The sequence below is a fragment of the Sceloporus occidentalis genome, unplaced genomic scaffold (genome assembly GCF_023333645.1).
Source record: "Sceloporus occidentalis isolate IW3139 unplaced genomic scaffold, rSceOcc1.0.p SCAF_190, whole genome shotgun sequence".
In the NCBI taxonomy this organism is placed as follows: Eukaryota; Metazoa; Chordata; class Lepidosauria; order Squamata; family Phrynosomatidae; genus Sceloporus; species Sceloporus occidentalis.
Window position 1 is genome coordinate 680,175 of NW_028317170.1, and position 25,941 is coordinate 706,115.

At 47.5% G+C, this 25,941-nt stretch overlaps 1 protein-coding gene across 1 annotated transcript; it reads left to right on the forward strand.

Annotated features, from left to right (window-relative positions):
• The first annotated feature begins 86 nt into the window (after nt 1–86).
• LOC149278400 (GPI-anchor transamidase-like) lies at nt 87–24,083 on the forward strand. Its single transcript, XM_089502015.1, has 11 exons — nt 87–227; nt 4,499–4,552; nt 5,341–5,432; nt 7,373–7,508; nt 10,296–10,407; nt 11,079–11,175; nt 12,535–12,652; nt 13,159–13,269; nt 15,125–15,297; nt 20,967–21,042; nt 23,967–24,083. Exons 1-11 carry the CDS (start codon nt 87–89, stop codon nt 24,081–24,083), a joined length of 1,227 nt encoding a protein of 408 aa, XP_089358141.1.
• The last annotated feature ends 1,858 nt before the right edge of the window (nt 24,084–25,941 follow it).

Below are 25,941 nucleotides of genomic sequence, written 5' to 3' on the forward strand. Positions count from 1 at the left end.
TAACGAGCTGTAAGCGCCGGTCTGTTGGCGGCGAGAAGAATAGAAAGCGGCGGCAGGGCGACTGCACATGACTGCGGACACTTCCAATGCAGCCGCGCAGGTCCGAGAACGAGATTCCTACGCGAGAAACGCCTCGAAACACCAAGGAACGCGGAAGAAACGTGAAGGCTTTTATTGAGATAGTAGTAGATACAGGTGCAGGAGGCTCAGCTTCAGCTAACATTCAGGTTGGGGGCCACACAGGTTCTGTACAGGTGGGCCCCGCTCCTGAAGGCCGCCAGTTTGTCTGGATTGGGGCGATGGTTGGCCGCATGTTCCAGGTCTGCCACTAAAACCGGTGGCAACCCTGTTTGGGGACTATGTGAGGCAGGGGAGGGCTGGCAGCCTAAGGCCTGGGGGGCAAGTGAAGTGAAGTGGCTCCGCCCCCTCGCACTCACCTTTCACCCCTCACGCTGCTCCCATCACTATGCGGCCATCAGGCTGCTGGAAAACTGATCTAAGCGGCCGCTGGGTGCTGATGCCACCGGCCGGAGATACTTTAATACTTTTTTTTATTTATTTAATATGCCGGATCGCTTGCCATATTAAAAATAAATAAATAAAGTATTAAAGTAGCGCCGGCCGGCAGCATCAGCACCCAGCGGCCGTTTAGATTAGATTTCGGGCGGCCTGGGGGGCAATTGCCTCCCTGCCCAGCCCGCCCTTGATGTGAGGGGCCCGTCGACTTCCGCGAGGAGGAGACCTGTGAGACTCCTCGAAGAGCCGCATTCTAAATTTTCAGCAACAAGAACCTCCCGTGAGCTTCGTGATTCTGGCCCCGCGAGGTCTGGAGACCTAAAAAACGTTCAGTTCTATGGCTCTGCGCTGGGTGTAGCGTGTCAGAGCACGGGGTCAACCTCCAGCCCCGAGAACTGTAAGCTCTTCTTCCAAATGGCTTCATCCCCACTAACAGATACCGAGAACCTGCCGGCAGATCGGCCCCCGGCGGCCCCCATATAGTCGCCCGTTTCTCCTGCTGTAAAGACTCAAACCCTAATCAGTCGTTGGTCTCGTCTTAGATTCAGGAGCCGTATGTCTATCCCATGCATGTTTAATACCCTCACTGTATTACCCTCTACCACTTCTGCTGGGAGGCTGCTCCACTTATCTGCCACCCTCGCTTCATTATATGAAATAGAAAAGATGAAGGCATATTTACCCTGATTTGTCCAAAAGAAGAGGAAGGGGAGACGTTTGGCTGGTTATGAAAAGCTCTAAATCCTGGCCTAGAGCAATCTGCTGCTCTAGACACGTAGGGTTTTGGTACAGAGAGCTGACAGTCTAATGCAGATGGCGCCGGGGTATTTACGTCATTTACTTACTCTGGAAATCTCTGCCGTATCCGTCTTTATCGTCCGGTAATGAAATCCTTGGCTCCGTTATTAATGTTCGTCGGCCGCTTGGTTCAATTATTTAGAATCTAATAGACATTTGTTACCAATAAAGTTACAACAATAAAAATGTTACAAATAACGTTACCAATAAAGTTACAATAAAAATGTTACTAATAATGTTACCAATAAAAATTTTACCAATAACGTTACCAATAAAGTTACAACAATAAAAATGTTACCAATAACGTTACCAATAAAGTTACCAAAAAAAATGTTACCGATAAAGTTACAGATAACGTTAAAGGGATTTTTGCCCTGAAATAAAGGGATTTTTCAGAACCAGGCGCTTCTCCCACCATCACCTGGAAGCTTTGGGGCAACTTTTAGAACCCGGCAGCAATTTAACACCAGAGGGTCAGAGACTGAGATGGAAAGGAAGGAAGTTTTACTTTACTGAGAGGGTGGTACATAAGTGGAACAGCCTCCCAGCAGAGTTGGTAGAGGGTAATACAGTGAGGGTATTAAACATGTGTGGGATAGACATACGGCTCCTGAATCTAAGACTGTAGGGAATTACAGGAATCAGTCGGGAGGTAATATGGGGGGCAGATCACAGCAGTCCCCTGGTTCTGGGTGCGCGTGCCCGGCTGTAATTAACCGGTTAGTCCGTCGCTCCCGCTGCCCGCGAGGCCTGGGTGCTTATTGGTTTTAGGTTGGTTTATTGTCTTAAGATCTCAATCTTAATGATTGAGGGAAGTACAGAGCAAAATCCAGGGACTGCCTTTAGAAACCCAGGGTAGCTGGCAGGTGTGGGGAGGGAGGAATGGGGTAGGGGCAGCTGGTTCCTGGGCAGATTTTTTTTATGGTCTTTAATCCTCATTATATAAAGCCAGTAACAGTTACCTGCCAGCAGACTACAACTCTCATCATCCTCAGGCAAACACTATTTGTGTTATTATATTGAATGTTTTACACGGTTTATTATTATTGGATATCACGCATCGCGCTAATTATTCGCTCATTACAGTGATGGGAGTTGCGGTGCCCTTTTGCTACACTGATGGGTGTGGCCGGGGCGGGGCGCATGGAGTTCTGCAGGGAAGAGCGGGGGCTCTGGGCTGTCACGTGACGCGGAAGGAGGCTCGGTGCTTCCGGTTGTCATGGCGTCGCTTGGTGTTCGGCTGCCGGTGGTGGCCCTGATGCTCCTGGCCTGGGGGCTGCTCGGGGGCAACTGCCAGTACAACGAGGTACCGGGACTGCAGCTAATACCCTGGGGAACTAATAATGGGGCAGATAATGCCACGGGCCGAGCTGTCACTGGGGCAGATAGCAGCAGAGGCTGAGCTGTCACTGGGGCAGATAGTAGCTGGGGCTGAGCTGTCACTGGGGCAGATAGTAGCTGGGGCTGAGCTGTCACTGGGGCAGCAGGGGCCGAGCTGTCACTGGGCAGATAGCGGCAGGGGCCGAGCTGTCACTGGGGCAGATAGCGGCAGGGGCCGAGCTGTCACTGGGGCAGATAGCGGCAGGGGCCGAGCTGTCACTGGGGCAGATAGCGGCAGGGGCCGAGCTGTCACTGGGGCAGATAGCGGCAGGGGCCGAGCTGTCACTGGGGCAGATAGCGGCAGAGGCCGAGCTGTTACTGGGGCAGATAGTAGCTGGGGCTGAGCTGTCACTGGGGCAGATAGTAGCTGGGGCTGAGCTGCCTCTGGGGCAGATAGTGACTATTGATCTGGTTATTCATCTCTGCCACGCCTATAAGGTAATGCTGAGCATCTAGAATGTTTTTAAAGGACGGCTGCAGTGGCACAAAAAAATGTTTGTTTAAATTCTTTAAGCACTAATAACATAATTGCTGTAAAACTTAAAGGAAAGGATATGGGAAATACCGTTTTTCAGCTCCGTCGCTCCCCGTATAGCATGCAGGACGCATCCGCGTTGCAGCAAATATCGGTCGGTCAGCTGAAGATGCAGGTCCTGTCTGTATGCGACCTCTCGTTAACCTTTTACTGCAGTGATGTAGTTATTAGTTTTTAGGGATTTAAACAGACGTCCTTTAAATTCGATTTAATATTTACTTCCACTTTGGGTTGTGTGCTGTGTATGTATGTGGACGCTGTACCTGCAAACAGGCTCAGATTTTCAGGGGGAGTCACTAGTGTGGTTTTCTAGCCCTAATAAAAACTGAACTGCATTTAGGGAAGTGTATTTGAGTAACTTCATTCTGATAAATATTACCGTGTTTGTCCAATTATAAGACGACCCTGATTATAAGACGACCCCCCCAAATCTGAATATTAATTTAGGAAAAAAAGAAAAAGTCTGAATATAAGACGACCCTATAGGAAAAAAGTTTTACCAGTAAATGTTAATTCATCTAAACTATTTTTTATAATAAAAGCTATGATTGAGAAAAATATTGGTTTTATTTCCTTCTATTTTCCAACCTGCCCCCAGTTATGCACATCTGCCCCAGAAATGCCTTATACCCCCTATATGCCACTGTGCCCCATGATATGCCTTTTAACCCTCTAAATGCCACTGTGCCCCATGATATGCCTTTTACCCCTCTAAATGCCACTGTGCCCCATGATATGCCTTTTGACCCCCTATGTGCCACTCTGCCTCCAGAAATGCCTTATACCCCTATATGCCACTCTGGCATTTAGAGGGTTAAAAGGCATATTATGGGGAAGAGTGGCATCTAGGGAGGTTTAAGGCATTCAGGAGGCAGAGTGGCGTATAGAGGGTTAAAAAGGCATTTCTGGAGGCAGAGTGGCATGAAGGGGGTTAAAAGGCATATCATGGGGCACAGTGGCATATAGGGGGTATAAGGCATTTCTGGAGGCAGAGTGGCATTAAGGGGGTTAAAAGGCATTTCACAGAGCACTCTGCCTCCAGAAATGCCTTATGCCACCCCCCATTTAACAGGATCTTAGTCATCTCATAGTCGGACCTATTTGAGGTCTGATTATAAGACGACCCCGATTATAAGACGAGGGGTATTTTTCAGAGCATTTGCTCTGAAAAAAATCTCGTCTTATAATCGAGCAAATACGGTATACCTTAATTATTTATCATTTTACTGTTTCATAGATATTTGTTCTAATATATATATTATTTTGTAGTATAAAGCAGAGCATTTCTTTAGAAGCGGACACACAAACAACTGGGCTGTCCTGGTGAGTATTCACGTTGTGTTATATATATTTATATTACGGTGCTGTTACACCACGTTCTCTGCATTCTAAAAGTTTTTTGGGGGTTCTTTTACATTTTTTTCCCTCCGCTAGGTAATTAGACATTGCGTGTTTGATTACCTAGCACATAAAATAAAGCGTCTGCCAACCATAGGTGTCGTTTACTTGAACCAACCCCCCCCCCCCCCGCGCTGTGACATGCTATATGTTCAGTAAAAAACAGCACAGAAAATCTGCAACAAATGCTTTTTACCAAAATCCCCGCGTAGAAGCATCTTCTGATTTATATAAATACTGCAGGGTTGTATCTGCACTGAGTAGCATCTCTTGTCATATCAGTTTTTAGGGGTCTCACTGCTGCATCTGCCCCCGTTACTGTACTTTGGCGTAGACGTATCAGTGACTGGGTACGTAAGGTATACATCTCTCAGTTGTCCCCCAGTAGACCTCTAGGATAAAATGCCCAGCCAGCTAGACCCTCCGGGGTGCATGTCGCTGCGCACCCTGCGGCAATGCCTCTGAAGACACGCCGATAAAGCAAGGCAGATAGTTAGGGGTTTGGTGGGGTCAAAGCTTCACATCTAAAGCCTTCGTTAGCAGAGCCGGTCTGAGACCCCTTACCGGTATTTTACAGAGCGTTGTAGTCTTTTGCTGGGTTTGAGAAGGTTCCTTTTAACGCTTCTTTAGGCGATGATCTAATGTAACTATAAAGACAAATAAATGACCCAACGTTCTTCCTCATGGCTGAAGATTGTGTTGTTTTTTTACAGGTTTGCACTTCCCGATTCTGGTTCAATTACCGTCATGTGGCAAACACGCTGTCCGTGTACCGAAGCGTTAAAAGGCTTGGGATCCCCGACAGGTAAGACGCTGCTGATTCCTGCCGGTTTCCCACGCGTGTAATAACGACGGCTTTATTGCTGAACTAAGAGGCCTCTGTGTTTATTACGACTCGAGCAGCGTACGGCCATCCGCACTCATTAACTCTCCGTACGCCGCTAACCATACGCCTGTTTTGGGAAACATTTTTTTCACAGGACTATTTAAAAAAAAAAAAAAAAAAAAAAAGTCCCCCTTGGTAGAAATCGCCCTTTAAAATGTGGGATTAGTAAATAGTTTAAGATTTGGAAATCACTGTGTATAAAGTTTCAATATAGTTATAAAAATATATGAATCTACAGGACTTTATTAAGAGTAAAAAAAGTTTACCCCGTCCCTTCGTAATAACGACTCATGCAAATGCTTTATTAGCTAATAATTTGCATATGAGGCCGCACGCTGGTGTCGCTGCTTGTAGACATTATAGTTTGGGTCAGGCCTCTTATGGAGGGAAAAATAACGGTAATAACAGTAACAGTGTAACCAATTAGACTAAATCTACGTGCACAATAATTCACAAATAAACCTGTGCAAACACCTTTACTTCCAGACATGAGACGCCAATGGCTCGGTATCTCAATAAACAGCAGTCTAGGAGTCTAGGAGACTCACAGGAGTCTAAATGCAAATACCGCAAGGTTTTAATAAATAGATAAAAAAGTGAGGTGAGAAAATGTCACATAAATCACCAATAAAACACATAATGCCATACATTTATATAAAAAACATAATCACGATGGCTGCGAGGATCCACGAAAACCAATTCAAGAAATATAATACAAAACCAATATTCAATCAATAACATAAATTGACTGTGCAGACGAGACATGTTTGCCACGGTTGTGATAAAAACTCTAATCAATATATACTACGTTACCTACTGTGTGGTCAACCCAAATATCGTCCTGAGGTGTAAACGTTTACTCATCGCTATCAAACCCTGTTTATTGGAGACGGCCCAGCGGGTTTCCTACAATGCGCTCGTTAGCCGCGTGCCGGCTGTATGAGCCGTTGTCGGGTCTTTGACGGGGTGACCGCCTGCCTCTTTTGGGGGGATTTGGCGAAATCTTCCACCAGAGAACACTCCGTTCCCTGCGAATCTACAAGTTGGCTGCAGATGGACATCGCGCTCGCCGACCCGGCATTCACGTCCGAGATTTGCTGTCTCCGCTACAGTTGAATGTTAATGCTATGAAGCGCATTATGCTTTTTTTTTATACCCCCGCAGTGATCGCTTTTATTGCTCCGTTTAAAAGAGAAAGGAACGGCTTTAATGCCTCTGGGAATTGACTCGAGGGGTGGAAATGAATCGCGCCGCTCCCACCGTATTTCCAGCCTTCTGCTTTCAGGGCTTTCATTCTGAAGTCTTATCCGGAGATTCTAGAGATCAAATACTTTAGAGATCCCCCGTGTTAAATGGCGTGATTGCTATCGCCGGATTAAACGCCGTTTCCTTGTCAGATTTGCAGGACTTCATTAAACCTTAAATTGCCGTCTGGGGCTGGCTGAGCCTTTATCTTCTGTTAAAATGGTTTTATTTAATGAAATGGCAAGAATTAAAGGCGCTAACAAAGCCTCCGCTGCGTCGCCCGCGACCCGGTCAGGGTTATGTGTGTCTTCTGGCTCCAGTATTCCAATAAGTTATCGAAGATTTCATATTCTAAGTACGGAGCCGTGCAGACTTAGGCAGTTTGTGCTTAAATATGTGTTCTGGGTGTTTGGGGTCTTTTCGGTGACCTCTTCATCCTTTATAAACGCTGGTTTCTGCTTAAACGGTAAAAGGGTAGTGCTTGGTAGCCAGGGTGGTAAAGTTACGGAATCCACTGAGTAGATGCTTGTTTTTAGCGGGAGGTTCTTCTAATTTTGCAATATATCACTGTTATTGCACACACGTTGCATCCGTAACCCCCTCTTTCTTTGCAGCCATATTATCCTGATGCTGGCAGACGACATGGCCTGCAACCCGCGGAACCCCAAACCAGCCACGGTGTTCAGCCACAAAAACATGGAGCTCAACGTGTACGGAGACGACGTGGAAGTGGATTACCGCGGCTACGAGGTACAGATCCCGAGCGGAGCCAACGTACAGATTCCAGTATTGTAAATTCAGAACCAGATAATGGGGGTTTTTTTTGTACATTTGATAGCGATTTTGACGATGGGGGAAAAAACCTTAATTGTGTTCTGTCTCTAAGATCGTTAGCGTTAAATTCCTCCACACATTTATAATGAAGGTTTGTATCGGCATTGGGATGGTTTCATCGGTCGGGGTCAGGTAAACGTCTCTTGTAGTCCGTCTGTCTGTCCTGAAGACCTGGATATATCTGCGCGATGAGTTTCTGATTATTGTATTATTATCAGCGGTCTGTCTTGTTAATAACCGCTTCGTGACGATGAGCTGACTGCTGGTCTGGTGACGTTTTGCTTGTAATCTCTTAAAGGGACAGTTTAATGTCCCGGGCAGCCAATTAGTGGCAGGAAAATGCGCCCATCATGGGGGCCAACACTGTACGAGACTGACAGCAAGTATACGGCATTAACGAAGATGTTTTGGGTGAACGCATCTCCTGCACGGCGGCCGGGCAAGGGGGTAAATGCATAAGGGCAGATTCTGCTGAATGCCCCCATGCATGTTGAAGGGGAATACCATGAACATTTAAAGGGACCACCAAGCCATCGTATTCATTAAAGTGCATATGATGACGTCAGACGCGGCTGTTCATACGCTGTTTGTAAAGGAAGAGGGTCTTGTGGATGTCTGAGAAATGTTTTGGGCGCCGTGTCTGGAAAGTGACAGCGGATTTAGCCCAGCAGGGATCCAGGAGAGTCCGTAGCGCTGAATCTGCTGCGAGATATTAATAATCTTCTGATCTCCTTAATCTTTCTCGATCCCTCCGCTGCGTTTCACGCCGAGATCCATGCGTTATTGTTAGACGTTGCAGGAGGTCGGTGGGCCGCGCGCCGCTGTCTCCTTCCTCAGTAATAGATGAGAGGGATACCTTCCCCCGTCCGACGTAAGACAGAGCCCTGGAGCTGGCGTGCGGATAAAGCCGATGATCTGGTTTAACACTTAATATATTGCTGGAGATGAGAATAGAAATCGTATCGTTCCTGTTGGGTGTCCCTTTGGCCCCTGGGATGCAGGCAGGATGAATTGGAATGCCGTTGAATTAAAGCCTCTTGTTTAATACATGGCTACAGTGCTGAAATTACCCATGAGTCCTCGCTGGGGGTATTTAGTGCCCCCTCCCCGGTAAATCCTTATTATCTCTTCTGGGGGACATACTCAGAATCGCGCACTTTATTCCCCCTCGGATCACCTCCTATTGCATCATACAAATCTCTACGTGATCCATATCCTAGCAACCGCAAGGAGCTTTTTTTTGGTTCCTTCTCCTTTTTACCCATTTTTTACATAAATTTGCCCAAACTGAACATAAGCTAAGTGGTTAGTGGCGTATCATGCCGTGCCAGACACGCTTTCTTTGTCTGCCAGGCTTTCCTGCATCTGATTATTGATTCCCCATCCAGGGAATTTCCGTTAATCCTGTGATTCTCGTTATTCTATTTATTCTTAAGCCGCCGTCTTGTACCGAAGATCCGGGTCCCGTTACTTAGCGGGTTTTTCCTTCGGGAATTAGAAAGGCGAGTTCCGGGACGCGCACGGTTTGGGATCAGCAGCTCATTTCAGTTCCTTTCGTTTTGGTTTTAAATTTTCGTTATTCTTCCTTTTTATTGTTTACTTTTTTTTTTTTTAATGATATTCTCCCCTCCTGGTGATGAATCGGCATCAAGACAACAAGAAATCCATTTATACGACTCGGATCCGTCCTGCGGTCTCATCCCGCAGGTTTATACCAGAAAGCCTGTTCGTCGAGTGGCAGATATTAAGATTCATGGTCTTCGGGGAGTCAAAGTCATCGACTACATGATAGAAAATGTGATAATTAGGGCCCCAGCTGTCTGTAATTTCACACGTTCTCGGCAGACGTTCCACCCACCATTCTCTCTGCGTGCGAGTCCGGAGACGTGCGCGAAATCTTTATAAACCTCTGTTACTAAGAAACAAAATCCATTTAAAGCCCGGCTTCGTTAGCCCAGGTAGGTAGCGCCAGTCCCCCCGTCTTTAAAAGAAAAGTAATTCTCCTGCCATCCTGTCAGCCTCTAACGTGCAATTTTCCAGGCAGCGTCCCTGAAAATAATAGCTTCCGATTAAAAGGCTTAAGGATAAAAGGCAGGTAGATGTGAAATCTTTACACCGATTTACGGACAATACAGATTAGATAAGTGGGGGGGGCGATGAGGGACAGCTGCTGCAGAGCATCATGGGAGTTGTAGTTAGGCAAATCGCGTTTCCTACACCCAGGGAAAAGTGTTTCTGCTCTGGGGCAATTAACCGAAGATATCCACCCTAATGATGTTACCAGCCGGGGGGGGGGGGGTCGATCTCCTCAAAGGAATACTGAAATTAACTTCAAGATCTTACAAAGTAGCCAGATTCCCTTCTCACACTCTGTGATTGGAGTTCAAATGCTGGTAATTCTGAGCTTAAGAGCTACATAGTCAATTCACACACCCTGACAGTATAATAATAATATACATACATGCAGAATCAATTCCATTGCTGTGTTTGTCTCTACCTCCTTTGAAAGTCTATTCCATGTACCTACTACCTTTTCAGTAAAGTAGAATGTTCTCACATTACCCTTTGTTGTTCTGACTCTCCTTGTTTTAATGGCTGTTTGAATCATCTATGAATGAGAATAGAGAGCAGCTCTTAGGATGTGAACGTCACCCAAACGCACATTAGGTTCCTCTTAGACATGAATTTGTTCTCTGTTTCCAGGTCACCGTAGAGAATTTTCTTAGGGTGCTGACGGGGCGGCTTCCACCGAGCACCCCGCGGCTCAAACGGCTTCTCTCGGATGACAGGAGTAACATTCTCATCTACATGACGGGTAAAAGCTCCGCGGCACACGAGCGTATTTATAAAGGATTATCGGCCTGCGGAGGAAACCTTTTCCCTACCACGTGCTCTGTAAAGCAAAACGATCCGACTACATCACTCCCATCACTCCTGTGTCCCAATGGCCCTTTATCACTCCCATCACTCCTGTGTTCCGATGGCCCTTTATCACTCCCATCACTCCTGGGTTCCAATGGCCCTTTATCACTCCCATCACTCCTGGGTTCCAATGGCCCTTTATCACTCCCATCACTCCTGTGTTCCAATGGCCCTTTATCACTCCCATCACTGCTGTGTTCCAATGGCCCTTTATCACTCCCATCACTGCTGTGTTCCAATGGCCCTTTATCACTCCCATCACACCTTTACAGGTTATTGATGGGAATTAGTGGGGCGTTTGAACCCTGCACTGTTCATATATCAAAACAATGTAAAAAAAATGTTCTCGTCTTGCTTCTGCTGTGAAGGATGTGATGTTTCCCAGCATGCACCTGGCCTACCACTTTCTGATTGATTGGCTGTGCTGTTCCTATATAATACCCAGTGCTGTAGTTTTGGTGCATTATGTGACCCGTGGCTCCTTATTTATCGGTGGTCCGCCGGTGTCATTGCCCCGTCACTGTTCTGTGCCCGGCGTGTGCTGTAACGTGTTTGTCTCCGCAGGTCACGGTGGAAACGGGTTCTTGAAGTTCCAGGATTCAGAAGAAATCACCAACGTGGAGCTGGCCGATGCCTTCGAGCAGATGTGGCAGAAAAGAAGGTGAGAAGCCGCGTCCCGTCCGCTTCGATACCCGCCGGGTGCTGCAGGGAGAAGGTTCTGTTTTTTTGAGATTCGGCAGCCGTTCCCCGGATCGCACCTGATATGGTTCACCGAGCTGGATTAACCCATTCTAGGCTCCTCTTACAGTATCTTGGGGCATATATATATGTATATATATATATATATATATATATATAGTGTGTATAGTTTATTGATATACCTTCTGGGGTTCTATAATGTGACTCCATTTGTTAGTGTTTGGTGTTGGTATTACTGGTCGGCGCACGCATTTCTGCTGCAGGCCACCGCTTAGCCGATCTCTTCCTACAACTCCAGGGACTGGTGCAGGGGCGGAATCATTTAACGCCCGTGGCTGGCAGCCGGTGCATGTTCAGACCGCCAACGAACGTCCCCTCCCTGCCCGCGTGTCGGCCGGGTCCCCTCCCTGCCCGCGTGTCGGCCGGGCCCCCTCCCTGCCCGCGTGTCGGCCGGGCCCCCTCCCTGCCCGCGTGTCGGCCGGGTCCCCTCCCTCACCGGCCCTGCGCGATGTGTAAACGCAGATTGTGTGCTGAGGTTTAACGGTTTCCCGCAGATGGCGGAGTGGAAAGCTCTCAGCGGGTGGGATGCTTTGTTTGGAGTATTTTGAGTGGCGCTGTCATGAAACGGCAGCGTGTGTGCGATGCATGCGCGATCCGACAGCCTTAATGGCTTCTATTCTTCTGGATCCATTAACTTGTGCTCTTAAAACATCACCTTCACCCTCTCTCTTCAAGCCGTTGTAATGAGAGTGTTTTTGAGCTCCCATAACCTTCAAAAGCCGCTGCGGATAAACCATCCAAAAAGAAACCCGATAAACCTTGTCTTGCCTCTTTTTTTATTTCATTTAATAGATTTTCTCTGGATTCCTGCTGCCGTCTCTGATTTTTTGGATAATGTTGTAGCTTTATCTTGTCTTTAATGTTTAATGGGATACATTTATCACCAATACATGACATTTCAGAGCGCCGCGTCTTAATCCTGCAGCATGGCACCGCGTGGCAGCAATCATCTCACTTTTGCTGTTACTGTGTGGGGGGGGTTACTACAACTCCCATAATCCTTCGAGCACATCAAGAGGTCTGCAGCGTCGCAGGCAGTTGTTTTGTGGGAAATAATAATAATAAATTATGTATTCACAATTTCACATCGCATTATAGCAAACGAATGGTGCGCGTGACTTGAAGCCGCTGGCCGCGCATGCTCATCTCTGGGTTTCCCTGTAGATGCGGTTATCGGGAGCGTTAGAGTATGTTTAGAATATATGCGGTATGCGACATCGTTCTATGTCTTCCTGATCTGGATCCTTTTTTTCTCTCTCAGGTATAATGAATTATTGTTCATTATCGACACCTGCCAAGGAGCCTCCATGTACGAGCGCTTCTACTCTCCCAATATCATGGCTCTCGCCAGCAGTCAGGTGGGAGAGGATTCTCTCTCGGTGAGTGAGTGCGGTGACCCCGTGCCGTCTGTACCGACCCAAAGCCAGTCCGGGCTGGGGGGGAAAAATCCAAGCAGACAACATCTTCCAACAAACATTCAGACCTTGAATGTGCCGGCTGATAAGTCATCGGCCCCCGTGTGACCTGCTCAACAGCTCTAAAATACTACTAGAAAACGGAGAAACACCGGGGAGAAACTACATATAAACCACGTAAAGTGTCTAATCACCATAGCAACCAATGAAATGTATCTGCCGATTGGAACATTCCATTAGTTGCTGCGGTTTCAAATCAGACGTTGGATACATAATGTTTATCGATACATTCCTTCGTTATGGCGATGGATAGTCCTGTTCTGATTGTAATAGACATTTATTATTTATTATTTTATTATTATTATTATTATTATTAACAGCAATTAACCGATGTGGGAAAGGCTGAACTTGACGGCCGCGAGTCTTTTTTCGGACTTTTTTCAGCCTATCTCTCGTCTGTTATTTTTCAGCACCAGCCCGACCAGGGAATCGGCGTTCACCTCATGGACAGGTACACGTTCTACGTGCTGGAATTTCTGGAGGAAATCCATCCCGCCAGCCAGAACAACATGAACGACCTGGTGAGTGAGTCCAGAGCTGCCGGCCCGGCGGTGCGGCCCCTGTCAGTCAAAATCATGGAAAGAAAGGCTGCACCGCATTCAATTCAAAATAGGTTTCATCTTGTAGGGTTAATTAGTTACAAGCTGGAACCCTTCACCCGCTCCCTCCAGCGTGCGCTGGATAATGCTTTGTCAGCCCTGTCTCCAGCACTCACAGGGTTAACCGATAATGAGCTGGCCCTTGTCACCTCTCCCTCCAGCACCCGCATGGTTAACTGTTAAAGAGCTGGCGCTTGTCTCCTCTCCCTCCAGCACTCTCAGGGTTAACCGATAATGAGCTGGCTCTTGTCGGCTCTCCCTCCAGCACTCGCAGGGTTAAGTGTTAAAGAGCCGGCGCGCTCGCTGCGGAGGCCGCGTTCCGCCTTGGCTTGTGATTTCTCGCTGCTGCCCACACAATAAGAGGAATAATCCGTGAGATTTGTGCGATCAGGTGAAATAAAAACACATTTTCGTTCTGCTCGTCGCTTCGTCTGACCCTTTAAATGCCAACGAGACGCGGGCCGACTGCGACCCAATCCTTAACCCATTGTTCACTGATACAGAATGATGGGGAGGCTTTTACCCGGTGTGATTTTGTGTGATTATTACACACTGCGTTGGGTCTTAATAGAAATTGGCGCCTTTCATGATTTTACTTAAAACGATTTTCTTGGTTAATTTCTGTATTCTGTGCGGTTTTAAGACGAATGGAATCATAAAAGGTCTTTTCTTTGCTCCGTCGGCCTCGAGGCCGTTCCTTTAATATGCCTCTAAATCCCAGACATGGAAAACGGGATAACCCTTTCACTGCCTGGACTTCGATGAGGGGGCCGAGCCCCATACACGGGTACTGGTTATACCCCGCCGACGGCAGCTCTGCGTAAATCATATTTAATATATTTATCATAACCTATAGAACCAAAAATTATCCCAGAACTAAATGCGTGAATATAAAATATTGGGGCTTTTTGGGGGTTGTTTTTGTACATAGGGACCGGACTTTGGTAATTTGGGTCCCGTGTGCTATATGCACACATTCTGTTATATATATATATTATACCGTATATATTATATATAGAGAGCGCGAGGAACGTTGGCGGCAGCAGCGTCACTCCTTGGATGTTAAACTTCAGAAGGAAAGACGTTGGTTTGACGTAAAGGTTGTGAGCACCGTTAACGCAGATCAAACAGAATATATACTCCGCTTTAAGTGCGGGGGCTTTGAAGGCTGTGAGACCCTCCTGTGAGAGAGACCCTCTAGTGTTTAAGACCCCCCCAGGGAGCCGTTTGAACTGAAATAACAGTCCCTTTCTCTTCAAAGTGACGCCCGCCTTACAGACCCTCTCAAAGCTCCCGACCAGGCGGCTTATTGACAAAACATTTTTATTTATTTATCTGGAATTTACTAAAAAAAAAAGGTTTTCAAAAGATTCTGCCGACAGATCGGCCCCATCCGGCCCCTGTCTAGTCCCCCGTTTCTCCTTAATCAGTCGTTGGTCTCGTCTTAGTTTCAGGAGCCGTATGCCTATCACATGCATGTTCAATACCCTCACTGTATTACCCTCTACCACCTCTGCTTGGAGGCTGTTTCACTTATCTACCACCCTCTCAGTAAAGTTCCTTACATTTCTCAGCCTCTGACCCTCTGGTGTTAGATTGGGGTCTCTTGTAGTAACTTTTATAACAGTTGTAGCTTCCCTCCTATAATTTCTTAAATCCCTTTATGTATTTAAATGTCTCTCCCATCCCCCGTCTCTCTCTTCTCCATAACAAAATATGTTTTGAAGAAACCCCTGGTAATGAATGAGTTAAATCAGCGCAGTTTCTCTTTCTTTAGTTCCAGGTTTGCCCCAAGAGCTTGTGCGTCTCGACCCCGGGGCACAGGACCGACCTCTTCCAGCGGGATCCGCAGAACGTCCTCATAACGGACTTCTTCGGCAGCGTCAGGAAAGTGGAGCCGACGAGAGAGACGGTGACCCTGAAACCCCGTCAGCAGGACACGGAGACGAGGTAATCCTGGAAACGGGGACAAAACACAAAATTTGGACGAGAATAAATTAGATTATTAAAATACAGCGAAAGGGGTAAATAAAGAGTTTTTAGAAAAATGTTAACCTTTTCCTTACCCGGTAGATATATATATATATATAAGTTTGGAGGAGGGGGGGGAGTGTTAAACGGGGGAGATAAGGCATTTCTGGAGGCAGAGTGCTCTGTGAAATGCCTTTTAACCCTCTATATGCCACTCTGCCTCCAGAAAGGCCTTATACCTCCCTATATGCCACTCTGCCCCATATGCATTTTAACCCCCTAAATGCCAGAGTGGCATATAGGGGTATAAGGCAATTCTGGAGGCAGAGTGGCATATATGGGGTTAAAAGGCATATCATGGGGCACAGTGGCATATATGGGGTATAAGGCATTTCTGGGGCAGAGTGGCAAGCCTGGGGGCAGATGTGCATAACTGGGGGGGCAGGTTGTAAAAAAGGAAATAAAAACAAAATATTTTTTTCTCAATCATAGCTTTTATTAACAAACAATCGTTCTCATAGTTTACAGGAATTAACATTTACCGGTAACACTTTTTTCCTTTAGGGTCGTCTTATATTCAGGCTTTTTCTTTTTTTCCTAAATTAATATTCAGATTTTGGGGGGGTCGTCTTATAAGCAAATACGGTATAAACAGAAATTTGGAAAACCAATAGCCATTTTAAGGTCCCCCCCTTATACTTATATACACGACTGTTCAAAAGTTTGGGGTCACTGAGCTGTTTTTATGGGAAACCAAGGACATTTGGATCTGCAAACACAATGTATTATTGGAACACAGGAGTGATGGGAGTGATAAAGGGCCATTGGAACACAGGAGTGATGGGAGTGATAAAGGGCCATTGGAACACAGGAGTGATGGGAGTGATAAAGGGCCATTGGAACACAGGAGTGATGGGAGTGATAGGGCCATTGGAACACAGGAGTGATGGGAGTGATAAAGGGCCATTGGAACACAAGAGTGATGGGAGTGATAAAGGGCCATTGGGACACAGGGGTGATGGGAGTGATAAAGGGCCATTGGAACACAGGAGTGATGGGAGTGATAAAGGGCCATTGGAACACAGGAGTGATGGGAGTGATAAAGGGCCTCTGTACGCCTATGAAGAGATTCCATAAAAAATCAGCTGCTTCCACCTACAATGGTCATTTACATCATTAACCCCGTCTGCGCTGGATTTCTGATCCATTTAATGCTATTTCAGTGGACAAAATGTGCTTTTCTTTCAATACCAAGAAAACTAAGTGACCCCAAACATATAACCGGTGGTATAAATACTTTTTGTCCGTGGAGATGCATGTAATGGTTATACTGGACGTATTTCCCATTCATATATCTCGTCTGAGCTCCTCTAAAGGTGCGTAATGATGCTGTATGTTCGTCACGTGAAGCGTGTTACACGCATGGAGGGGGACGGGCTGAGATGGGGTTAGGGATTTCTCATTTCGTTGGCTGCTGGCGCCATCTTGTGTTTGAAGTTGGAAATGTTTAAATAGAATACCTGCCGGTACCGGAGAGATAAATCATATCCGCCACCTTCTTTAATGTTCCATCCGTGTCCGGTGTGAGTACCTGCGTGGGCCGGCAGTGATGAAAATGGACATTTCCTTAAATGAGTGTTTTAAAAAAGCATATTTTCTGCTGAAATTTCACGGGGAATCTATAGGCAGGTAACGAGCATTCAAATAAAGTCTCTACGGTTAGAGCTGAATCAGATTGCAAGCTCTTTTTCTGGTTTAGTTTATTCAGATATTTCATTTTGTTTCACCCGTGGGCCACTCATTCAAAGGGTTTTTGGCTAAAGAGCTTGCAGTCCGTTCTAACTCTTGAAATGTATCCAGAATAGTGTCAATAAATCCTTTTTATCTTTTTAATGGATTGGATTGTAAATCCAATGAATCCTTCCGCAAAATCTTATAAATGCGCAGATTCTGCAGATTATGGGGTCAAAAACCTAAATATAGACGTAAACAAACAAGCCGATATAAGATACAGGAGCACGGCCACAAAAGTTGCATTATAAGGACTTCCAGATGGCCACAAAAGTTGTTAAGATCCAGGAGTAAGATCGGCCCCCATCCGGCCCCCGTCTAGTCGTCCGTTTCTCCTGCTGTAAAGACTCAAACCTTAATCAGTCGTTGGTCTCGTCTTAGATTCAGGAGCCGTATGTCTATCCCATGCATGTTTAATACCCCCACTGTATTACCCTCTACCACTTCTGCTGGGAGTCTGCTCCACGTATCTCTCTCTCAGTACAGTAATACAGTCGTACATTACAGTTATTTTAAGATCCTCGTTCATGTCTCTGTCCCGTTCGGCAGGTCTAATGTCTATAACTAGTTTGGCCAGCAGACGCGTCCGGCTGCCACTTAATATTCCGCGATGGCCAATCACGTGCCTGCGCAGTTGGTTGCCACTATGTGGCCGTCTCTCATCTCTTCGGCCAGGGTTTACCTAAACAATGTCCGGGGTCGGCGTACGATTGTGTGTTTTTGTGATTGTGACGGGTTGATTCCAGGGCCGTGTTGGACCTCCTCTGGTGATTTTGCATTAAAGGTAGTCATAGCGACGGGAGTTTCCCCGGAAACGGCGGATACGTTCAGTCATTTCCATTGTTTGTCTGTAAGGAGCGCCGGGCGCAGTAACAGCGGTGAGCTCCGGGGGGCGACCTCGTCCGTATAACCGACACAATCTGACACAGATCGGATCCGGCCCCCGTCTGGTCGCCCGATCCTCCTGATGTGAGGGATTTAAATCTTAATCCATAGTCAGAATAGCTGTATTAGCCCCTGCCACTGCTGGGAGGCTGTTCCACTTATCTACCACCCTCTCAGTAAAGTAAAACTCCTCTTCGATTCTGGTCTCTTGTTGTAACTTTTCTCATCCTTTGGAATAAATTCCCTCCTGTGATTTATTAACCCTTTATATGTTTATCCCCATCCTGGGATTTCCTTGGAGCTCGACGTCTTTCTCCGCCCCGCGCTTTTATAAGGAGCCGTTATTATTTCTTTCTTTTATGTAGCGCCCTCGCGTGCCGTAGCGCTGTACAACGGGATGCAGAAATATTTTCATTTTCTTGGGGTGCAGTAAAGAGCAGCCGTTCGGGGCGAATATACATATAATTCAAAATAATTACCAGATACGGAGACCCTAACAGCAAAAAATACTTTTATTCCAGGCGCTTAAAGGCAATCGTGAAGTTCTCTCCTTATTCCTCCTCCCACCCTTACAACGGCATAATGGGGAGGAATAATCCTGCTGCTCCCATGTTATACACATAAAGGGGGTTCCTTATTTTTTTATTAAACGCCATTAAATTGGCGTTTTTGGTTTGGGATGGAAGAGTCTTATTAAAGGGACAGCCCCCCTCGATACGGAAATCATATTAAAGGGACAGCCCCCCTCGATACGGAAATCATATTAAAGGGACAGCCCCCCTCGATACGGAAATCATATTAAAGGGACAGCCCCCCTCGATACGGAAATCATATTAAAGGGACAGCCCCCCTCGATACGGAAATCATATTAAAGGGACAGCCCCCCTCGATACGGAAATCATATTAAAGGGACAGCCCCCCCCCCGATACAGAAATCATATTAAAGGGACAGCCCCCCCCGATACGGAAATCATATTAAAGGGACAGCCCCCCCGATACGGAAATCATATTAAAGGGACAGCCCCCCCCCGATACAGAAATCATATTAAAGGGACAGCCCCCCCCGATACGGAAATCATATTAAAGGGACAGCCCCCCCCCGATACAGAAATCATATTAAAGGGACAGCCCCCCCCCCCGATACGGAAATCATATTAAAGGGACTGTGACGCCTCCTGACGCGGAAACCCTTTCTGGACCTAAAATGGAGGAATTCCTGATTTCCCCCCCCCCCCCGATCCTAAAATAGAATTTAATCCACGCTCCGCATTTATTATATCGTTTAATATTAACTGCCGATGTCAGAAAACGATTAAAAGCGTAAAAAAGGCTTTTCGATCGCAGGTAACGTTCTATCCCGAATCTAAGACGAGACCGAGGACTGATTCTGAGTCTTTAGAGCAGGAGAAATGGACGACTGGCCGGGGGCCGGATGGGGCCGATCTGCCGGCACGTTCGTTGTATTGTGCAGCTGTCGGCGGGAGATTCCATGGATGACGGATATAAGCCCCCAAAGACAGTCTGTTTGTTCAGCTTCACTTAGATTTGATCTGTTATTCCTCCCCGCGGGGTTACTGGCTTCATCCCATAACTCTCTCTAATTCTGGAGACGGGGAGAATCCCAGAAGAGACGATTTATCGGCAGAAATATCAGCGAATCGGCAGCCGGCGTTGTCGGCTTTGTTTGTTGTTCTCGCTTTGCGAGGAGTCTAATTAAAACTCAACAGATTGCCATAAAGTGGCTCGTTAAACTCCGCCGCGGCCACCGAGCGCCATAAATCCTTCCCGTGTTGTTTTATGCGGACTTGGGTGGTGAGTTAACCCCTGGACTGCCAGAGGTGAGCTCGGTGCGTCAGCTTTACGGAACGCAAGCCTCTGGCATTCATAGGGTTAAGAGACGGTTACAGTGTATTGGGTTGCATTTATGTATTTCAGGCTCTGTTACAATGATTTTTTGACCAAAAGTGAGGATTTTTTGTTATTTTTTATTATGAATATACCTTCTATAAGTCATTTATATATATATATATATTTTTTATTAGCCCCCCCCCCCCCCCCCGGTATTGAAATCTCGCTCAGCACTGTGATAGTCATCAATTCTCTACAATCATTCAGTGAAATCTGGTTGATCATTTTCTGGGGATATAAGGAATGAAAACTCTGCCAAAAACGCATCTTTATCCCCGGAATTCAACGATCATAAAAGTAAAGTTCTGCAGTTTAGCATTCCGTGGAAATGATTTTTACCCAATCAGGGCACAGATGTGACGGGGGAGCTCCGGCGCCCGCAACGTCTGCGGCGATTTATTTATTTCCGTGACGCGCGGCTGATGTTTACTCGCACGCAGCGTTAGATTGGAAGAAACGTCGGGGGACTCCGCGCTGGGCCGGCTCCGCTCGCTCCTGGAAGCCGGAGCGAAAAATCCCTGCAGACCCGCTGAATAAATAATAATAATAAAGAATAATCCAGAAAGATTCCGCACCGTGCAGCGAGTCCAGCCCTGCGACAAACAGAATGAAAACTGGACTCCTGCCCCCGCTCCTGGACTGGAGACTTATACACCATGGAGGCCATTTCTAGTGCTGGATAATGCCCCCCCACACCAGCTATATCACAGAGGGGGCCGGAGACCTGTCCCCATGGCTGTATTCTGCGCTTGGGCTGAGATTTCTCCGCCCCATCCCGCCCCCGAGGAGCCTGTTGTTTACCTTTCTGTGGGTGGAGTTTGGACGGCAGCCGGAAGCTTCTCTGTGTAGCATCTGCTGCAGCAGCTAGTGATCGACAGGCTGCCGGGGTGCATGCGAGGAGATCCTGAAAGGTCCATGAAATAAACACTTAATAGATATATATAGATATATTACCCGTGTCTTGGTTACTGACGCCCCCCCCCGTGTGATGAATACGAAGCTTTATCTCGCAGGGTAAGAAGCCTTTTAATTCCTGAACATTCTGTCTCTCTTCTTTATTTCAGGTTTTCTGCCCCAGAGACCCCGACGGATCCGGTCAGATACCCCAACCAGCTTCCGGTGGCAGAAATCATTCACCAGGTACCGGATCTAATAACGCGTTACTGATTAACACCCATAACTGCTCAGAGTCCTGTAGTGTCCGGGGGAAGTCCCGCTAGCGGCCCCGGGGGGTCTCCTACATTCGGTTTCCTTCATTTATCCAAAACGTGCTGAAAACGGCCCATTTATACATTTTCTGAGTCACACAAATAGTCTTTTTTTGGTTGATAAATTGCGTAAAGAGAGTTCCCAGAAGCATCAAGATTTGGTGCGAGACATAAATACCTTTTTTATTGCGATCTGAAATCCTTAAACGTTCGGGAGAAATTGGCCTCGTCTCCGGCAGGCGTTCTCCTGATTTACGGCGGCGGCTCCCGCGTCACAAAAACTGATTTAGATCCCGATCCTGAGTCAACTTGTAACCGGCGCCAGCAGAACATGACGTGAAATACGGCGCCAGGGCAGCGGATCCAACAACCGCGGCAACTACCGCCACGGGCAGGCGGGTTAAACGTTAACGGCTAAATCTGACGCTTTACAGAAAAATAGTACAGGCTCAATAATTGTCTGAGTACCTGTTCAGCATACGGGGGGGTCTGTGACACTATAGAAACTCAGAACCCACCGGCAGATCGGCCCCATCCGGCCCCCGTCTAGTCGCCCGTTTCTCCTGCTGTAAAGACTCAAACCTTAATCAGTCGTTGGTCTCGTCTTAGATTCAGGAGCCGTATGTCTATCCCATGCATGTTTAATACCCTCACTGTATTACCCTCTACAACTTCTGCTGGGAGGCTGTTCCACTTATCTACCCCCCCCCCCCAGTATGTAATCTGCTCCTATGTATATAATGTTCCATGTTTGGGGGTTGAATAGAAAATTGATCTAATATTAGCAATTTCGCATGCATGGAAAAGCTGCGTATGTGGAGCATTTCCATTAGGATTTCATTAGCGTTAACAACCCGACGACGCAGCCCCCCCTATGCCCCCCCCCCCGGAGACGCTCTGAGCGAAGCACGGAGGATTTGACGCTTTTCTGGTATTTTTCTGTTAAATAGCTTTTTATTGGTATTTTTTCAGAAAAGATCGCTTCGCGTTATGTTGCGCGGTGGCTGCGAACCCACAGTGAGGGGGGCTCCGGCGCATGAAGGGGCATCGCCCGCCGCTGAGCTCGCCAGAAACCCCATGTAGTGTGAAAGCCCCTCTCTTCTTGCCCCCCCCCCCTTGTCTGTAAGCGGTGTTTTTACCCCTTGGAGCTGAAAGATTAGAGATTGGTTCACCTGAATTCAAGAAGGATTTTCCCCTCTAACCAAGCACGACACGTTTAACGCAATCACAGCATCCCTGTGTAACAGTGGTGCTCGTACATAATGAGATGGCCAGAGACGGTGACTTAGGTGATGTCATCGTGCCAGTGATGTCATCATAAGAACCTAAAAGAATGAAAATGTATCCGTGGGTCGTTCGCTGGCCCGGGGGGTTACTCTGTATTCCTCATCACCCCTTCCTGACGGCGTCATCTGTAAACGGCAGCCTCTCCCGCCGTGCCGTCACTCAGAGACCCCCGGAACCGGCCACGAGTTCAGAGAGACCCCAGGAACGGGCCATGTGTTTCTGGTATTCTGGGTTTGATGTCGGGCGGGGGAGGGGTGACTCGGAGCAGTCGTCTGTCCTTGGGCTTGACCTTGTCAGTGTTCAGCGAACTGCAAAATGTGTCACAGCGGGGCTGGCGGCCCCCCATATACAGCGAGTAAATGAAATCGAACAGTTTAACCAAAATGACTGTTTCTTAGGGAAAATGCTAGTGGCCCCCGTATAGCCGGAGTAAAAGGAACCAAAATCCAGCAGATTAACCAGAATATGAAATAAATAATAAATGAAAGTAATAATTCTAATAAACAACATAACACCTCCCCCTCTCCTCCCTGATTGGCTGATCTTTTAACTGATCATTTTAAATCTTATAACATTCTATAACTGGTGCAGGAATCAGGGGAGGGGACCCTATAAATTCCAGTTATTCCTCCCCAGTCGCATTTCGGATTTTTTCATATGCGAGACTGTAAATGATTCCTCTGAATTCGGGGGCCGCCGCTCGCCGTTTAGTTGATGTTTTTCCAGGTTAATGAAGTCTAAAGAGTGTTTTCTCGGAAACGCTTCACTTTTATGTAATTTAATATATTCTTCTTCTAAAAACTTAATTTGCCCAAAATGAACTTAAATTTCCTGCGAGAATCGGTGAAAGTGAAGCGCGGACGGGGACTTCCCCAAATAAACCGCATAATTAAAAACGAGGCGGCGGGGGGGGGGCCAAAGAACACGTTGGGCGACCCCCCCTTCACATTAAAGGAATTAGACGGCGTTTGCTCAGAAAATTCCGAGACGGAATAAATTTTTATTTAAGCAGAAAAGTGGAAAAAGCCGATTTATGTTCATTTTCCTTTTAACGGTTTATGCAAAAAAAAAAAAACGGGCTTAATATAGAATCTATTATATGATGTGCAGCCCCCTCCGTTACCTCCATTTGTGGGAGATTTTGGGTTTATTGATTAGTTTGTTTTTTTTAAATAGGATTAACGCCTATCTACCACCCTGTCAGCAAAGTGATAAAGATAAGTGGAACAGCCTCCCAGCGGAGGTGGTAGAGGGCAATACAGTGAGGGTATTATACATGCATGGGATAGACATACGGCTCCTGAATCTAAGACGAGACCAACGACTGATTAAAGTCTTTACAGCAGGAGAAACGGGCGACTAGACGGGGGCCGATCCGCCGGCAGGTTCTGGGTTTCCTTCCACTTCTCTGGTGTTGCTCATGTCTCTCCAGTAGTCGGGGCTTTCAGGATCTCCTGAGAGGTGCGCGGCCGGCGCGCGGTGACAGAGCCGGGGGCCGCAGACTTGGTTCGCGTTTCGGTTTAAAATGCTGAATATTTAGATTTCTCACCAAATTCTCTCCGTCTGCAGAGAGAGAAGCTGAAGGAGTGGCACCCGCCGGGCGGCTTCATCCTCGGACTCTGGGCCCTCATCCTCCTCATCTTCTTCCAAACGTACGGCCTGAAGCACATGAAGCACGTTCTTTAAATGCTCCGCGCCGCCGACCCCGCGAGACGCTCCGCACCGTGAGACCCCCGACCCCGCGAGACGCTCCGCACCGTGAGACCCCCGACCCCGCGAGACGCTCCGCACCGTGAGACCCCCGACCCCGCGAGACGCTCCGCACCGTGAGACCCCCGACCCCGCGAGACGCTCCGCACCGTGAGACCCCCGACCCCGCGAGACGCTCCGCACCGTGAGACCCCCGACACCACGAGAAGCTCCGCTGACCCCGCTCTCTGCACCGCTCTGGGGCGTTTGGGGCGTCTCAGATGTTCCGAAGCTGCTGTTTGTTGGAAACCAATGAGACGCGGAGAACGATAACGAGAGACAATAAAAATATTTAAGGCCGTTTCACGCGTTTTTAGGGAAATGTTTACAGCGAGAGATTCTCCAAACGAGTTTAACCCTTCGAGGGGACAAAATACATCAGCACGGAACCGGAGCAGCACTGAAAGGGTGAAAGTTCTAAAAGCCGCCTCGATCAGCACAACCACAAATAGAATTATTGATCGTGGCGCGGAGCGCGGCGCCTCGTACCGGCTGGGGGGGCGCTAATTATTCGCATGGAACCGGCGAGCGCTTAGAATGAGAAGCTGGAGCCGGAATCTCGGGGGGGGGGGGTTAATTTATTTATCGTTCATCAAACCAAAGAGTCGGCCGCATTTTTAGCCGTTTTATACGAGGTTATCGAGGGCCGATACCAAGGACGGGACCCTAAAGGGCAGGGGAGTCCTGGGAGCCGGCGCGGGGGCCGCTGTGTCGCTTCGTAGATCTGCTTTGATTTACTCCGGGAAGGGGCAGTCGTTCCGGTTAACGATCAGCCCCGTAATTACCGTTATCTGAACACCAATAACGTACGCAGCCGGCCGCGCGGAAAGGAAACGTTCCGTCTCTTTTTCTTTATGTAAGTAAGTTTTACTTTGCTGAGAGGGTGGTGGATAAGTGGAACAGCCTCCCAGCAGAAGTGGTAGAGGGTAATACAGCGAGGGGTTTTAAACATGCATGGGATAGGCTTCTGACAGCAGCGGTTAAACCCTTTAGCGCTGGACGAGATGAGCACAGGGTGACTGAAGTCTCCCCAGGAATCCATCAGTCCCCTCCCCCACTGTGTCCTCAGCCTCGGGGGGTCGCTGTTATATTTACACAAAGACCTGGAAGCGGATATTTGCTTTTATGTGCGATAAATGTCGCTCAGGGGGGCTACGGGATCCGGCAGCGGATAGTAAAGGGTGTGCGGAGCAAGGCCCCCCCGGTCTGTAGCCGCGCATGTAAGGTGTCCGCGTGTCTCCGACGTGTACATTAAGCGCGTGATGCCTCGTCTGCTTCAGAGGTTTGTTGGATGGGCGACAGATCATGCGGCGGGGTGACGGGGGTCGGGGGGGGTATAGAATATCTTATTAAACCGAAAACTACCGATCTTATTGAGATAACATTTGGGGGTTCATTAGAACCCCCAATGTAAAGGATGAAGGTACCTGGTTCCGACTGTGTGACCCCAAAAATTTACACCACCACCTACCTCAAGCCCCCTAATACCCCGACGTTACCCATCGAATCCCCCTTTCTCTTGTAAAAGACGTGTCTCGATATTCTTGGGACTCCCAAGCGGTCACTCGGCCCCCCCGGGCCGGGCATTAAACATTTGCCGCTGTAATTAATGACTGAAACCCGGCAGACTGCATTTAAAAAACCATAGAACGAGCAGCCGGATTTTCTTCCAAATATTGATTTTTACAATAAATTGAGTCTTTTTTCTTTATCGGTTGTTGGAATTTCTTGACTTTCATTCTTTGTAATATTCTCAGATTTTTCAATAATTTTTTTCTTTGGGTCATAGAATTTA